The 17,290-nt window shown below is 38.2% G+C and overlaps 1 protein-coding gene across 4 annotated transcripts in view; it reads left to right on the forward strand.

Moving 5' to 3' along the window:
• ADAMTS19 (ADAM metallopeptidase with thrombospondin type 1 motif 19) overlaps nucleotides 1-17,290 on the forward strand; it is a 223,286-nt gene that overhangs the window by 184,152 nt on the left and 21,844 nt on the right. For 3 of the 4 annotated variants that reach the window (XM_051844182.2, XM_051844183.2, XM_051844184.2), the window contains 2 exons: nucleotides 8,727-8,862; nucleotides 14,873-15,077. In XM_051844182.2, the coding sequence (XP_051700142.2) occupies nucleotides 8,727-8,862; nucleotides 14,873-15,077 (341 nt within the window). Of the gene's footprint in view, nucleotides 1-8,726; nucleotides 8,863-10,305; nucleotides 10,462-14,872; nucleotides 15,078-17,290 lie in introns of all 4 variants that reach the window. The other variant, XR_011389707.1, reaches the window with a different exon arrangement.

The raw sequence follows: 17,290 nt of genomic DNA on the forward strand, positions 1-17,290 counted from the left end.
CCTCTTCTTTTATTTCTGTTTTAGAAGTTGAGGAAACAAAAGGGTGAAATTACTTCACCATTAAATGTAATATTAGGAACTCATTTAATCCAAATCCTTTATGTTACCAGTGAGACAGTTAAGTCCTGCAGGCTGGGTGATTGCTGTTGATCACAGAACCAGTTTGTGGTTAGGCCAGGTTAAGATGCCAGGCCATGAGACTTCACACTTCCCTTTGTATCCGTGTATATCAGCAATATATTATTTCAGTTTTTTCCCACTTAATAACAAATTTTCCACACCTCTGTAGCAATAATCCCACTAAGGCTAAAATGAACCATTAAGTTACACAGAATTGTGATATATGCCCCTACTGTGTATGTCAGATGAACAGGTTTGCATGAAGCAGTCAACTGTCTTGTATTTTCTGGCAAGGAAACTATTGAAATGCCATCCTCCAGTGTTGCTGCAGCAGACATGGAGAAGGTGCACGAGGGACTGGCATGAGGGGAGTGTGTTAAGGAGGGGCGAAGACAAAACAAACATACTATTACGTAACATGGTATCAAACTGTGATGTGATAAAAAAATAAGTAAGGAGAGGAAATAAAGGCAGTGAAGATCGGAAGTATAGTTACAGTTTTCACTATGATAGTTAGAAAAGACCCTTCAGGGAAGATCACACTGACTAAAAAGACGGAAGAGGGTTTGTGCAAGCACCAACTTCAATGGTTCCTAGAGACAGAGAGTTTTTAGCAGTGGTTTAGAGACAAAAGCAGAGTTGATTGCTCACAGAAAAGCCAGAATGCCGTATGGCCTTCCCGTTTGTGGAGTGATGTGGGACACAGATGGGGAGGTCTGGGATTGAAAAGCAACTTATTTTGGCTTATGTTTTATGAGGTTGTTTCTGTTTCTGAGTGGGGAGTGGTAAAGGGCAAAAGCAGAGATATCAGTAAGCACATTAGTACAATAATTCGGGGGGGGATCTATCATAATTGGAATACTGTGGTAGCATTGGAGGAGGGGAAGTGGTCAGGTTCTGCATAATCTGGAAAGCAGAACGAACAGATTATGTTGATGGACTAGATTTGAAGTCAGGGGCACAGGGAGATGCCAAGCATGATGTTAATGGCTTTTGTCAAGCAACTGGCAGAATAAAGTCACAGTTGACTTACCTGGGAAAAACCCTGGGATAGCAGGATGTGGAGGGACTAGAGATTCAACCTAAATTTGGGGTGCTTTTTGGTCATCTATGTGTAGTGTCAAGTAACCAATTGGGCATATAAGTCTGGCATTCCCAAGAGACTATTAGACTAGAGATGCAGAGTATATGGGTGTTTTCTTGAAATTCTTAAAGTCACCAAAGGAGTGGGTAAAGAAAGGACAAACTCATTAGAGAACTGAGACGTTGGTTCCTTTAGTATTTAGTTTGAAAGATGAGGCACCAGAGAAGCTGATTAAAATAAGTAGCCAACAGCAACAAAGGAAAAAAAAAAAAACAAGCTTGGAAGAATACATTCCTGTAAGGCAAGTGAGATACTATCTAAGGAAGAAGAGAATAATTAATTGTCACAAAAGCTGTTAATAAATTTTAAATGATCTGGACAGAGAATTGAATATAATGTTAAAATTTACATATGTTACATTATAAATTTATTATCTATTATATTTGAAACATGGGGGTTAACAGGCCTTGTAAAAGTTATTTTTAATGAAGTGGTTGGCTCAAAAATTGAAGTGGAGTGTATTAAAGAGAAAGCAGCCGAAGAATTGGAGAAAAGAACTCCTGGTAACTCAAGAAATGTTGCTGAAAGTTGAACAGAGAAACATGGCAGCAACAAAAGGGGAATATGAGTCAGAGGAGTTTGTTATTGTTTTTAGTAGGGAAAATTATACATCGCTGTTTGCAATGTGCATTTTCTAGAATAGAACAGGAAACTAATGATGCAGAGAAAAAAAGCAATTATGATTTTGGAGAGATATTCAGATAAATGGGATGGTGAAATTGCCTTTAGACAAAAATATAGATAGCCTATGACTAGTAAGAGCAGAAAACACAGGTATTTGGAATTTGTGGTGGTAATTTGCAGGGCAGGGAAGGGGTTGCCTTTCTGAGGGTCCAAGTATTGAAAAGGAGGTATTGAGTTCTGGTGAGAGAGGTTGGGAAGCGGTCATTTAGAGAATGAAAACGAATAGAACTTGTATGTACATTTTGATGGTATGGTACCACTAATGGTCCACTTGAGGTTAATGTTCATGAATTCATATGACACCAGTCCTCCTGATGCTCTGCTACCCTCCATCTATGAACAGTATACAGATGCTTCTTGCTGGGTCTTGTTATTAGCACATGACCTGAGCTCCTCTGTCCTCCATTTCTGCCTGTTGATACCTATATACACCAAATTTCCTGTTCATCTGCTCCACCCATTCTTCACTGATGCCAGGGCCCGTCTCACTTAAAGGGTTCATATCCTCCAACCAAATAAAAAATAAAAACCCAGGGGTAGGCATTTCGCTTAGCAGTTAGGATGCACACATCCTTATCATTGCATGGATTGGAGACCTCACTGTGTTCCCAATTCCAGCTTCCTGCTTATGCAGACTCTGGGAGGCAGTGATGACAATTCAAGTAGTCACTGGCACCCACATGGGGAAAACTAGTTGAGTTTCTGGCTATGCCAAGCCTGGATCATTATGGGTATTTGTAGAGTGAACCAGTGAACCAGCTAATAGACTCTCTCTCTCTCCCTCCCTCTCTTTCTCTCTCTGCCTTTCTCCCCCCACTTCTTCCTCCCTCTCTCCCCCTCTAAGTAATAAAAACAAACAATAATTTTAAAAACCACAAACTAAAAGAAACTCTAAATGAATTCTGCATAGTTGCAATTGAATATAATGGATTATATTAAAGTTCTAGTTAATAAAACACAGGTAAGATTCCTAGTCAGGTCCACAGTCCCACTGAACAGCCTTGATTCCCATCATGGTATTGGCTGTGGGAGAACGATGTGATAGAGAGACTGAGTATTGGTTCATGTTGTAGCACTGAAAAGTCATCATGGAAATCTGTTTATATTTAAAGACAGGGAAATACACGCCCAATAAATTTTATTATCCTGTTACTTTTCTTTTTCTACACTTGTGATCTAACAACCACATCAGAAATAGCAGAAAATAGAACTTGTCAGCCTTCCAACTGAAAAAGCAAATTGTTTAAGGCTAATTTTTTGCCCACAAATTATATTAATTACTTTAGAGAATATGTTTCTCGAGTTTCTAAACTTTAAAGAACAGAGATTCACTATAAATTGTTTAGTTTCAGAGTCAGAAAGAATATTAGATTTCTGAAGCATGACTTCTTAATTATCAACATGAAAAACTGAACCGCATACATCAAAGTGACTTCCCCAGGTCACATGGTCCATGAGGGGTGGAACCAGGATGAGAATCAGAACCCCTAAGGTCTAGTCTGCTGTCCTTCTCCTTCTGCTGCCTTCAAGAATGGCTGACAAGGCTTACTGTAGTTTCTTTCAATAAAGTAGAACATGTCTCTAAGAGATTATTTACATTTTTTTTATTCAAAGAGGTGTCCCATTATATTGTTTTGAATAAGAATTTAGATATGCCCTTACTTTTATTTCAGATCATAGATGTGGTAAAATAGTCCTAACTGTACACAACTCCAATGTGATTTGTGCTTGAGTAGATTCCTTCTGCTCTCTGCTCCACTGTGTTTAGTCAACAGTTTTCAATTATCTCTGAATGTATTAATAGGGTACATATTCATTTCAATGCCAAAACATTTCTGGGACTTTTATTATTTTCCTGTGCAGTTCATAAATAAGGTCTATGGACAGGATCTGTAGCATCGCATTATTGCTGAATTTATGTCATCAATTTTATAGCCAGAAAGAGCTTTGTAATCTTTCAGTGTGTTCATGAATTAAGTGAGAGTAAGTTCAAAGCACAGAACATTGGAAACAGATTCATGCAAAATTTATCTTCCACAGCAAGCAGAAATAATAATAGCATTATCTATTTCATAGGAATATATTAGGTAAGAGCAAATAAAGTATCACAGAACACTATAAAATATCAGTGCTTGTCATGTTATTTTTCTAATTCTATTGTAAGATATTGGATTGCCAGTCTTAAGTGAAGAAAAAAGTTTTAAAAAATAACTAGTGTTGCTAGTGAAATTATTATCATAATTATTTTATGTCAGTGTCTCATTTTAAAATAGTAACTCAAATAAAGAAAATGGTAACTCAAACTTAATTCCTCATGTACTTCTATTAATGTATTAATACCCTTTTTACAAGGTATTAAAAGCCCAAGGCATAAGTTCTTTCTTTTACAGTAAATATTATCTTAAAATATCGAATGCATGGTGATGATCGCAAGTAAATTTCCCAGCAGTTTTCTATGGACACAAGCTATCATACACTTTTCATCACAGTCCAGTGATCGTACAATGGAAGACTGAGTGGATTTTTGTATTTTAGCCTTGGCCAGTGAAGCTAGTCATTTTATTCTCAAACAGTTTAACAATCTATCCATGAAACCAATGTTTACTTTGCATTGGAGTTCTGAAGCATCTAATAGTATTTGGAAGAATGTTTTAAATTTAATTTGGCACCTCAAAAGTTTAGACCAGATCACTGGAAAGTTATTTTTGACATTAGAGGCCTGTTTTAAGTGATCTTGGACTTCAGAGGTATTGAAGATGTATCCTTCCATGATGTCTGTCAGTTGTGTATGAAAAGTCATTGCACTGACTACACAATGTATTGACTACACGTAGTACTGACTACACTACTTGAGAATTTATTTTGACCTACTAGATGGATTAACAAAGTAAAATCCAGTATGGGGTTCCCAAAGATTCACTAACCCCTTGTGAAACAAATGAAGGGTTAAGTTTGCTTTTAAGGAATCCTAAATAGACCCATTTGAAGAAAAAATGGTAAACCAGCACTCCAAATTCTTCACATTGATTCCAAGCCCCTCCAACTTATGACTCTCGTACTTTCCACACTGCACTGTGAGATGGTCCTCACATAGCTTTCTTTGTCTCTACCTAGATTGTAAGGAGGTATCCAAAACTTTGGTTCCAAATTGAGAATAATTTCTTAGTATATAAATGCTCAAACCTTTTAGAATCTTTTAGAAATATGTTTGATGGAAAGAACATTTTTAAGGTGCAGTTTTCTGGTCTTTCCCTTTTCAAGTATTATGAGTGCATATACCCAAATAAATGACAATAGCTGAAGAAAATGCACCAAAACATATATTCTTTCCATTTTCTTCTGCAATGTTTTACTTCAATAATATTTACTACAATCATGTATTCTACTTTCCTCAATGGAACAGAAATATAGAAATGCTTTTATATTAATGTAAACTCTTTATATACTTGATTTTTAATACCTAAATTATAATCCACGAATTAGATCTGCCATACAAAACTACTCCCCATAAATGGTCATTTTGTTTGCAAATTATTTTTTTCACCATTCAAAGAAACACTGTGTTGATCAACCTCATAGAACAGATGTGCTGAGGGCTTAAATTGCACAGCCTTATTTTAGTCATTCATTCTTTTACCAGCACTGACTGTACGTACACTATTGCTAGGTCATTCTACAATGCTTGCTTCCTGCTTTAAGAGAACTCACTGTCTATCTAGTAGGAGACAGATAATAAAAATGCCATGCAGAGCAGTAAAGGGATATAGAAAGCCTTCTAGGTAAACACATAGGTGCAAAAACACTGCAACCAATGACAATGTTTATTACAGAATGCAAAGTAAGAGGACTGGGCAGTGGGACATGACTTGCTTGCAGATGCAGGAGGAAATCCAGTGCATGAAGGATTAACACTCAAGTTAAACTTCGCCCAACTGACTGATACATCTGTATGCATGGAAAGGACAAGGTCAGATTGGATCATATACTGGATGTTGTATTATACAAAATAAATTTTTATTAAAAAATGAAGTAGACTTTGTAATACTACGGCTGATCCCTTTGGGAAGATATTTTATAGGGATATAAAACAGAATGGCCAAGAAGTAGATAACATGATGAAACTTTGGAAATTGTTCCAGTTTTTTTTACATGTATGCATAAAAAGCAGTCAGCATTTTACATAATTCTGAGTACAGCTTGAGATCCCTACTTTATATAAAAGGTTTTCTCATCCCATCAGCAACTCTACTGATTGCTGAGGTGTCAATTCTAGTGTTTATAGAGGGGCTTCCCAAAGTCAACTTGTGACTTTTTAAAAGAAAATAATATAATTATTTATTAAAAATAGATAAATGTATGCCCACCCATAGAAAATTAGGTAAGTTCCCCAGATATCTTTTACAAAAACAAGCTCATTGGTCATAAGACATACACTGATTACTCCAGAGGCTAATGATCAGTCACATGCTTTGTTCATAAAGATTTTGCTTATTCCTAGTGATGAATTTATTCGCCCATTAATTCAGGCAGGAAACTGGCTCTTTCCATTGAATGGGAGATGTGTCTCCTACCAGGTGCTGTGGCACTGCATGAGTCTACACCAAGGAACTAACAACCAGAAGGGCCTTGAGACAGACATCCAGCCACAAGAAACATCCTGAACCTGTACCTGTCCTTTCAACTTTAACTTGACCTCCTGTACCCAAATCAAGTGAAAGTAAAAAATACCCCAAAGCTATTCAAAGTAGCTCCTCTCTCTCTCGACAGCCCTTCTCTCCTTCTTCCTTGATTCCACCACCCTCTTTGTGTTACTTGAATGACACAGTGACCCCTCTGCGACCAGCCCAGTCTTACATGTTTGGCATGAAAAGCATGAAAGCCCTGAGCTTCCTAATTATCACTGCCTGACAGTCATAGCACCCCAACTAATGGGCCTTCCAATCATGATCCAGAAGGCTCATGGCTTCTTCTTAATCCCTTACGAGCATCCGACTTTAGCACCGATGGCTGGTTTCACTACTTTACAATGTCAAACAATACATTAAAAATAGATTCTAAATCTTGTGAAGATGTTTTGCTTCTTTTACTTTGAGGAAAAGTACATAGAAGACTTCTATAGAGAAAAAGAAATTAGAACATGCTTACTGTACTTTTTAGTATAAAATTAATAGGAAAGGTGTTCACAAGGAAGTATACTTATAGGGCTCATGTAGAAATGAAAACAGCATACAGATTGTCACTTTTACCTCCTATAATCAGACTTTATCAAAAAAACAGAGAAAGTAAAAATGTCAGTTTTCTGTAAGATAGTGAAATATGTTAAGAGCCTCATGTTTTTTCTTAGAGAATATGACAATCATTTGAGAATATATATTTCTAGAATTCTTGGGATCTAGATACAATACAAGTGAAATTCTGAGATGGGCACTAGTACAACAGTTACATCCCCACTTGGGACACTGGCATTCCATATCCCAGTGCCTGATTCAAGTCCTAGTCCTCATCTTCCAATGGAGCTTCCTGCTAATATATGCCCTGGGAGGCAGCAGGTGATGGCTGAAGTACCTGGTGGGAGACCCAGATTGAGTTCCGGGCTCCTAGCTTCCCCCTAGTCCAGGCCTGGTTGTTGCCGGGATTTTAAGAGTGAATAAGCAGACTGAAAAATCTGTCTACCTTTGTGTCTATTACTCTACCTTTAAAATAAAATGAAAAATAATATTTTTTAAAAATATAAATATTAGCTAAACTCCACTTAAATTCACTTACCCATGTCTCAGTAGAAAGCACTGATGATACAACCCGATGATAAAATGCTCACGTGTGTTCATGAGCATGTTTCAATGCTTTCGTGAGGCCTATTAGAAAGAGTAGATTCCTGGGGCTGGTGTTGTGGCATAGCAGGTAAAGCCACCGCCTGCAACACCAGCATCTCATGTGGGTACCAGTTGGAGTCTTAGCTGCTCCACTTCCGATCCAGCTCCCTGCCAATGGCCTATGAAAGGCAGCAGAAAATGGCCCAAGTGCTTGGGCCCCGACAAACCTGAGGAGGACCCAGAGGAGGCTCTTGGCTCCTGGCTTCAGCAAGGCTCAGCCATGGCCATTGCAGCCATCTGGGGAGGGAACCAGCGGATGGATGATTGATCTTTCTGTCTCTATTCTCTCTCTCTCTGTAACTGTGCCTTTCAAATAAATAAATAAATATATATTTATATATATAAATATCATGGAAAATATTGCTTTCAACCCCTTAATGTTAAAAGATGGTTACAAATCCTCATATCTTTTCAACTTAGATTGCCACAATCACTTTGTATTATAAAACAGGCCTACTAAAAAAAAAAAAAATAGTTTACCTTTTAAGCCTAGGAATACATTTTGTTATGTCAATTATAAATCATATTTTCATCTATTTTTTAAATTATTTTTTAAAATTTTATTTTAGGTATACAAATTTGATATATTTCATTTATATAGACTTAGGAACACAGTGAAACTTCCAACCACTCTTCCTCCTCTTTCTTCTGCTAATCCCTCTTTTAATTTTTACAGTTATCTGTTTTCAATCTACTTTATACATATAAGATTAACCTTACACTAAGTAAAAAGTTCCACAAATAGTAAGAAGAAGAATAAACACTATTCAGGGCTGTAAACAGTCATCAAAGCTCAAAATTTCTTTAAAACATGTATGAAAACTACAGCAACCCTGTAAACATCTTCCACATTCATTGTATAAAGGCCTATAATGTTTCTTTACATGTGTATTTGTTCTTTTCAGGAGAAAGGAAGACAATGGTGTCCTGTACAAAAATCATGAGCAAAAACGTCAGCACTGTGGACAATAAGAAGTGCAAATACTTAACTAAGCCTGAGCCGCAGATTCGAAAGTGCAATGAGCAGCCATGTCAAACAAGGTAACCCCACTGTGGGAACAGGAAAGCACTGTTGGGACATGAAATTGTAGCCTTTAAGACATACAGGAGGGGACTGAAATCACAGTCTTAAAATCATTAAAGGGATATGTACCAAGACGTACACTTTTAAATAAGCAAGGGCTAAGAAAAGAAGTCTAAGATTTATGATTTTATGACTTCCACAGAGTGAAAACCGGCACTTGAGAACTGTCACTTCCTGGAAGTGGTGGGTGAGGGATGGGTATGAAGGATGGAGTCGAGGAGTAATTACAGTTGTTGGATAACCTATGGATGATCCCGTCAAAACTTTGGTTATTGGATTTAATTTAATTATTTGCTCCTGAATTCTCTGAAATGATGTTTTGGTACTTTTGGGGTGATATAAATCAATGGAGGCCTGGCCATGCCCCAGACTCCAGCAAAAGAACAAAGACACTGTGGACCTTCTGGTTCCTCACGGTAGATCCTAATTCCTCTGCTAGAGGTCACCATGCAAACTGCTTGGTTCCTGATCTCGAATCATCACACTTCTGACCTGGGTCCTAGTTATTAGATGGTGGCTGCTTGGTCCCCTCTGGTTTTTCCCCAGTGAATGCTAAGTAATAGAGCAGGCAAGAAACTCTCTAAGAGAAATGAACAATGCTGAGCAACTGGAAGTGGGGTAAAAATAAAGAAGGCCACATCCTTGCTATGGTGTAAATATGTTTTTTTTTTTCCTACCAACACTCATGTTAGGCTTGGTCCCCAGTGCAGCAATGTTGGGGGATAAGGCCTGGAGACAGTGTTTGTGTCAGGAGAATAATGCTTTCTCGTAGGAGCTGGTTAGCTATCCTGCCTTCTAGTTTACTCTGTGAGTTGATATAGTCTGAAAGCCTTACCAGAAGCTGAGCAGCTACCCATTGGCTTCCCAGCCTCAAGACCCATAAACTACAGTGAACCACTTTCCTTTATAAGTTACCCAGTCTAAGGTATTCTGTTATAGCAACAGAAAATGAACTGAGACACTTTGTAACTGGAATGTCACACAAGGACATATACAGAAACCTGAGTTTCATATCAGAATAGTCTAATAGCAAGACTACGTCGCATGGCTGTCATCAGGTTTCTGAAAATCCACTTGCTTCCATACACTGATTAATGCCGCACTTGAGTGGGACTCAGACCCAGTATCAAAAGTCCTAAAAGCTTTTAGGGCCAGGATGTCGAAAAAAATGTAAGGCTAGATTGATTCCTCTATAATATGGGAACAGGGATATTTACGTTATCTAAGAATAACACTAGGAATTTAGTGAGGTTCATGAGTTAGGGTGTAGTTCTGAGTTCGCAGGTAGACAGAAAATTGATGGTCCGTTCACAGTAGCTTCTCCATTAGTGCCACAGTGAATTTATACAACTACTTTTTGGATATCCAAAGAAGGTGTAGCTTTCTTTTTTTTTTTACAGGGCAGCCTGTAATTAATACAGTTCTCCTCATGAACCTCATCACAAAGAGTAGGCACAATGTGGAGGGAATAGGAAGAAGGAGGAACAAAGTTATCAATTAACCATATTTGAACTTTTCTGCCTTAAACAATCTCCTGGAGGATTATTGTCATCCAGGCAAGTGCTTGGTTCTGGTTTCCCTAACCCTCTTTCCTCTCTCCTTTTGCTGGTATAGCATGCCATCCTGAGTTCATTCTATTTGTGCCTTGTTGTCAAATTCATTAAGTGCTATAGATCAGTAGATCTGGCTCATGGCATGTTAAGGAGAGCTTTAAAAAGTTTGAAAAATACTTTCTTTCTCTACAGAGTTGAAATTCCAAGGCTTCCTTCCCTGTGGAGCCAATGTATTTAAGGTACCAGAAGCTGATTATAACTTTTTTTTAACTCTGTATTCCTGCTCTAGCAGTACTACCCCCTACAAATAATGCTTCTAAGTGAAAAAGAGGGAAGAATGATATGTAAATGATGTGCAAAAGAGAAAAGTACAGTGATAAGCTTTCAGTTATGTCATGTACACTGTAACTTCCTAAAGCATTTTTATGATGCAGGCAGGGTGACCTAGAGATTCATCATTCTCCCAGTCAGATCCTAGGATCCTTTGCATCCAGTGCTGGAGAAACACATAAGCAGTGTTTTGGGCCTTAACTTTGGCAAGTCAAGATCTTCGGCCCTTATCATTAACCTCCACTCCTAAGAATTCTCTTTGTATATCCCTTTTAAAAGATATTAAAATATGACATATTTTGGGTTTAATTACTTAAATATTTTGAGACACCATTTCTTTTATGCTTTGTGTAATTTTTCCCTTCCTATCAATGAGCACAGCTTTCTCTGATAGACCAAGAATCTTGCATCAGCTGCAGTGAGGACTGGAACATCTTTGTCCACCTCTAACCTGGCCTCTGAAGGAGCAGAGTGGATAGCACAGGCCATTTACTGTCCATTCACTGAGCTCAGTTGTCTTGGGGGAAAATGCCTCAACAATGACTCGGTATAGTGAGTAGTTTCAAAAGGTCAGTGTGTTTTTCGAGTGAAAAGTTTTTGCAGCTGGAGACTGGAGGGCTTCCTTCCCTTCCTTTATGTTATGAACCACCAAGAAGTGATGTCAGTGAGGTTAGCTAAAATATTGCCAAGTAACTGGACATGGGCAAGTGGGAAGGGTCATCCCAGGAAAAGCTTCCAGACTTGCTGACTCAGCACAGCCTTTCTTTCTCCTGCCTTTCCTCTTTCTCCACCTTGGGAAGAAATGTTCTAGTTTTATTGAAAAAGGCACCAAACAGCCTGATAGTACGCAATGTGTCAAATATAACAAACGTTACACCAGTAAATAGATGTGCAAGAAGGAGGCCTCTTACAGATAAGGAAATGGGATCATTACAAATTAGACTACATCTAAAATACAAAAAAAAATTTCTCATATTAGAATATATTTTACACTTATTTCTTATTTTGGAGCAGTTTTCCTAAGGGATAGAAGATCTAACTTTTTAGGATGACATGAACGATATCAAAAATTCATTTTATTTAAAAAATTTAAAAATTCAAGTACTTTTCTGTAGCATTTCCTGTGTTCCATGGTTGGAGGAAAAGGAGGCTTATGGATTTAAACGATGATTAATTCCTGGATATTCTCGTGTGGAAATATGAAATAGAAACTAAACTAAATTTGGGAGATATCTACTCACTTTAGGAAAAATCAGTAGGAAATTCTAAAGCCAAATGATAGATTTGCATCATTCCAGGTAGACTAGCAAACAAGAACCTTAAGAGAGTCAGTACAGAACTGTAAATGTTATTGTAGAATGTTGAAAACATAGAAGCATACAGTAATTTATTGTTAAATTATTTATAGATGAGAACACTAGGCCAGAAAGAGGATATGACTCTTCAAAACATGGGTCATTGCTAGGAATATATGGGCTTAGGTACTTTTGAAATAATTGAGGCTATTTTTGTAAAGACATAAATTCCATTTTCAAGAAATGTTATATGAGAAGTATCCTGGGTACAAATAAGAACAGGCATTGAGGAACCTACATATTATACAGGGACAGGAAGTCAAATTTCTTAGGTAGTCTTGCAGCCTCTCCACATCCCCAAGTCTTGGAGAATTCTACGCCAGGGTACAGCATGGTTTACTTGAAGAGGCTTTTCTAGGAGTTAAGACTTGGAGCTGGCAGTCAAGATTCTGGGCCATGAAGGAAGGTATGTTATGTATGTTATGTGCCATGAGGTGAAAATAGAGAGTATTTGGGAAGGAAACTCAGCATGTGGTTTATTTTGCAAACAAGTGGGAGATGAAGCGAATGAAACATATATGAGAATAAATCACTTTAAATATACTGATACATACAGACAGCATACATAACATAAAAATGCTTTAGGAAATTACAGTGTACATGACCTAACTGAAAGCTTATCAATGTACTTTTCTCTTTTGCACATAATTTACATATCATTCTTCCCTCCTTTTTATTTAGAAGCATTTATTTGTAGAGGGTAGTACTGTTAGAGCAGGAATACAAAGCAAAAAAAAAAAAAAAGTTCAGAAAGGTCATGGGAAGTGTACATTATAAAACAGGTATGCATAGATTCCAAAACTTATTTGTACCAAAATCAACTCATCTTTTAATTCTAATTTTTTCATAAAATATTTTACGTAAACTCATATATAAAACTCATCAGTGTTTACTGTATGTCAGACTATAGCAAAAAAAAAATTATTTTACAAATAAGAAAGCTGAAACTTAGTGCTACTCTTATTTCAAAAATGTGCACAGCCAATAGATACTAAGAACTAACCTCAGGTCTCCTGACTTTCCTGCCCTGTGCTGAAACATGACTGTGCAGACAGTTTAGTTTGTATTCCCCTAAGAGATAGCCAGGTAATGGGAAACACAGGGAGAATTTTTATTGACAGGAATCATACAAATGCCAAATTTCATGAATCAGTTTGCTGTCATAGTTGTTGGTTCCCTCCTGAAATAAATCTCAGAGTGTATTTTAATTAACGATCCTTAGGGTAGATCCTCATTCATTAGCAATGAAAATGACATAGATCCATACACTATCCCCTTGACTGCAAGAAAAAAATATCTCCACTAAGAAACTAAAATACTTATGGATTGGCCAAATGACTGAATTGATGAAACTCAAAAATTATTGGAATCCATAAGGCCTGTAAAATGGGGTCAGTTTAGGTTGCCTGGTGGGCAAGCATTGGGTGCATCCGTTAAGACACTACTGGGGGAGGGTGGGCAGCGTGGTGGTGTAGCGGGTAAAGCGGCTGCCTGCAGTGCCAGCATCCCATGTGGGTACCAGTTTGAGTCCTGGCTGCTCCACTTCTGATTTAGCTTCCTGCTATGGCCCGGGAAAGCAATAGAAGATGGCCCAAGTCTTTGGGCCCCTGCATCCATGTGGGAGACCCAGAAGAAGCTCCCGGCTGCAGGCTTCAAATCAGCCCAGCTCTGGCCATTGTGTCCATTTAGGGAGTGAACCAGCAGATAGAAGACTTCTCTGACTCTCTCTGCCTCTGCTTCTCTGTAACTCAAATAAATCTTTAAAAAATTTAAAAAGACACTTGCATCCCAAATCTTAATGTCTGGGTTTGAGTCCCATTCCATTCCCAATCCCAGCTTCCTGCTGATGCACACCACAGGAAGGAGCAATGATGACTCAAGTAGTTGAGTTCCTGCCATCCACATGGGAGACCTCGATCAGGTTCCGAGTTCCTAGCATTAGCCTGGTCCACCCTTGGCCACTGTGGGCATTTGGAGAGTGAACCAAAAAATAACAGACTGTCCCTCTCTTCCCTTCAAATAAATAAATAAATAAAAATTTGTAAAAAAATGTTCAGCCCTGGGTCTGTCACTCCAATGCCTATGGTCAAGTCTTAGCTACAGTGGCCAACTTGAAGAGATACATGTAGATGTATCTGGAAGGATATGTCCCCATCACGGAAGTCCTGTTGCCAGTGGTGTACATAATGCCTTACTAATGCTTCATCCAGATCACAGGGATCTCAATCACAGATTTGTTACTTCGCTAACGCCTATGCATCTCTCACCTCTCACTAAGTGTCTACAGCCTTGTTTCTATTTCTGACTCCACAATTTGTGAACTTCCTTCATAAGTTACTAAAGCTTTGTGCCTTGGTTTTCCTTTCTGTTAGTAAATGACCATGTTGGTGTAGCACCCACAGGGACTACTATGAAACTTGAAACACAAAGAACAGAAATAACTCCTGGATATTAACCGTTGTATACCTATAAAGAAACCTCAGTAGGGCAATATGATCAGTAAAGGGCAGCATGTAGAATGCAAAGGGCAGACTCTGATATACGAGATTCTAATAACAAGGTCAGAGATAAGAAATATGAAGCACTAGGGGTCTTAGAGAAAATGATTGATTTAGTTTAAAAAAAGTATAAAGTTACTGTGTAATTTTCTGCTAACTCTAGATCTGTCATGATATAAGGTAGATATACATCTTTTAACTTGTTTCCCATGACTGTTGCTTTACTTGTAGGTGGATGATGACGGAATGGACCCCCTGTTCACGAACTTGTGGAAAAGGGATGCAGAGCAGACAGGTGGCCTGCACCCAACAACTGAGCAATGGAACTCTGATCAGAGCCCGCGAGAGGGACTGCGCTGGGCCTAAACCTGCCTCTGCCCAGCGTTGTGAGGGCCAGGACTGCATGACTGTGTGGGAGGCAGGAGTGTGGTCTGAGGTGCAGTACACACACCGTTTCCTTATCTTTTCCTTCTCTGACTCATACCTTATACAAGCTCATGTTCTATATAGACAGTCTCTCTGCATACGTGTTGATATCTTTCTTTACTATCCATTAATTGTGTTGATAATCCTGGACATGCAGTTATTTATAAATAAGTTTGAAAATAGAAAAAGTAAAATATGTATTCTTTGCTCTGCAAATATAGTAACATAATTGAGAATATATTTAATATATGAGTGCATTTTAGAATTTTCTCTATATTTTGTATACCCTGAGAACACCCTTGAGTAGGTACACATTGAAATACAGTCTGACTCACTTATGACCCTGAATATTTAAAAGGAAAAGAAGAAATTTAACATTTAACAGTCATTTTATGTGAGTAGGGAGTGTGCTTTTACTTCATATTTAGCACATTGTGTATATTTAATCGACAAAGTAAGAAACTTAAATGTTACTGTTTGATTGATCAAGGTAATAAAATTAAATACCTTACCCAAACTCTTATCTAAGTGGTTGGGCTGGGGTTTGAACCCAGGACTAACTCACTCAATACACAATGCATCCCTGTTAGCATGGAGTGTCTAACATACAATTGTATTCTTTGCCAATCCATAGTGATGTGTTTCCTGTTATCATGATGCATATCTTTTCATAATAACAAAATAATAGTAATGCCACTCACTATTTAGATTTACTGGCTACTCTGAAGCATTTTAAGTGAGGGTGTGGATACACCCACAAGTTCACTCACATGCACATGAGAGGTCTTAAAAAGTTCATGGAAAATGCATATTTTAAGAAAAAAAACAGGGAAAGATTCTAAACTTTTTTTGAATCAAAACATGCTTACTTTTTCATGCCATTTTCTACTAACCTTTTGGAGTACATCAGACATAGATGAACCCACACAGACCAAAGTCACCCATCTTTAATTTCAGAATATTAGCAGGATATAAAAAGGATAAATAGAAAAAAAAATGAGGATAAGGTGGCTTAGACAGTGCAGTTTTTATTCTTTAATCTTTCTAAAAGCACACTACCAAATAGCACAACTGTTCTGCTTTCTTGGACTGCCTCTTGATTTTTAGTAAATTCTTACTTAATAATTATGTAAATGAATCCCATATACAAGTTTACATAAAAATAAATCCATTCAATCTGCAGAGAAGGTTAACATGAGCATCAGAGAAACAAATATACCTCCTCTCCCAGCCTAACTGTAACATTTTTGCAAACTCTTAGGTCAAAAATGTTCTACTCTAGATTCTTGGCACCAGTTGGGAGAAATTATATGTCACAATGCAGTATACCAGTCTCTTGTTTTAATAAAAAACTTGATTTTATAGATCAGGGATAGTTTCAATTGTAAAACTACAAATATTAAAATGACAAATCACAATGTGCAATCTATATTAAAGCTCAACATAGGCAAATGTAAGCTATTAATTATGTGACAGTTACTAATTTGTGCAAGATTTCCTATATTTAAAATATTATTTGTTCTGGCTCAAATTTTCATGAACATGACTGTGGCAAAAGTGTACCAGTGTGGAGAGGGCAATAACTCAGCTTCTACCTCTTAAGAGGCTCGAGCAATGATTTGAGAATCAGCATGGTAATTCCTGTGTGACATCATTGCTAACTATGTACTGCAGTTCTTTGGACTTTTGTCAAATGCAAATGTTTTGCCATATCTACTATACCTACACCTACAACAATTGCATTATTGGTCCCCTGTCTAGATAGTGATGGAAAAATAGGAATTCTTCATGTATATTTTCTAATAAGGAGAATAATTGTAAGTAAGAGAGTTATTGTGCCTAGAAAAGATTAGTGGGACAGGCCGGCGCCGTGGCTCACTAGGCTAATCCTCCGCCTAGCGGCGCCGGCACACCGGGTTCTAGTCCCGGTCGGGGCGCCGGATTCTGTCCCGGTTGCCCCTCTTCCAGGCCAGCCCTCTGCTGTGGCCAGGGGGTGCAGTGGAGGATGGCCCAAGTCCTTGGGCCCTGCACCCCATGGGAGACCAGGAAAAGCACCTGGCTCCTGGCTCCTGCCATCGGATCAGCGCGGTGCGCCGGCCGCAGCGCGCCGGCCACGGCGGCCATTGGAGGGTGAACCAACGGCAAAGGAAGACCTTTCTCTCTGTCTCTCTCTCTCACTGTCCACTCTGCCTGTCCAAAAAAAAAAAAAAGATTAGTGGGACA

This window comes from Oryctolagus cuniculus, chromosome 6 (assembly GCF_964237555.1).
Source record: "Oryctolagus cuniculus chromosome 6, mOryCun1.1, whole genome shotgun sequence".
Lineage (NCBI taxonomy): Eukaryota > Metazoa > Chordata > Mammalia > Lagomorpha > Leporidae > Oryctolagus > Oryctolagus cuniculus.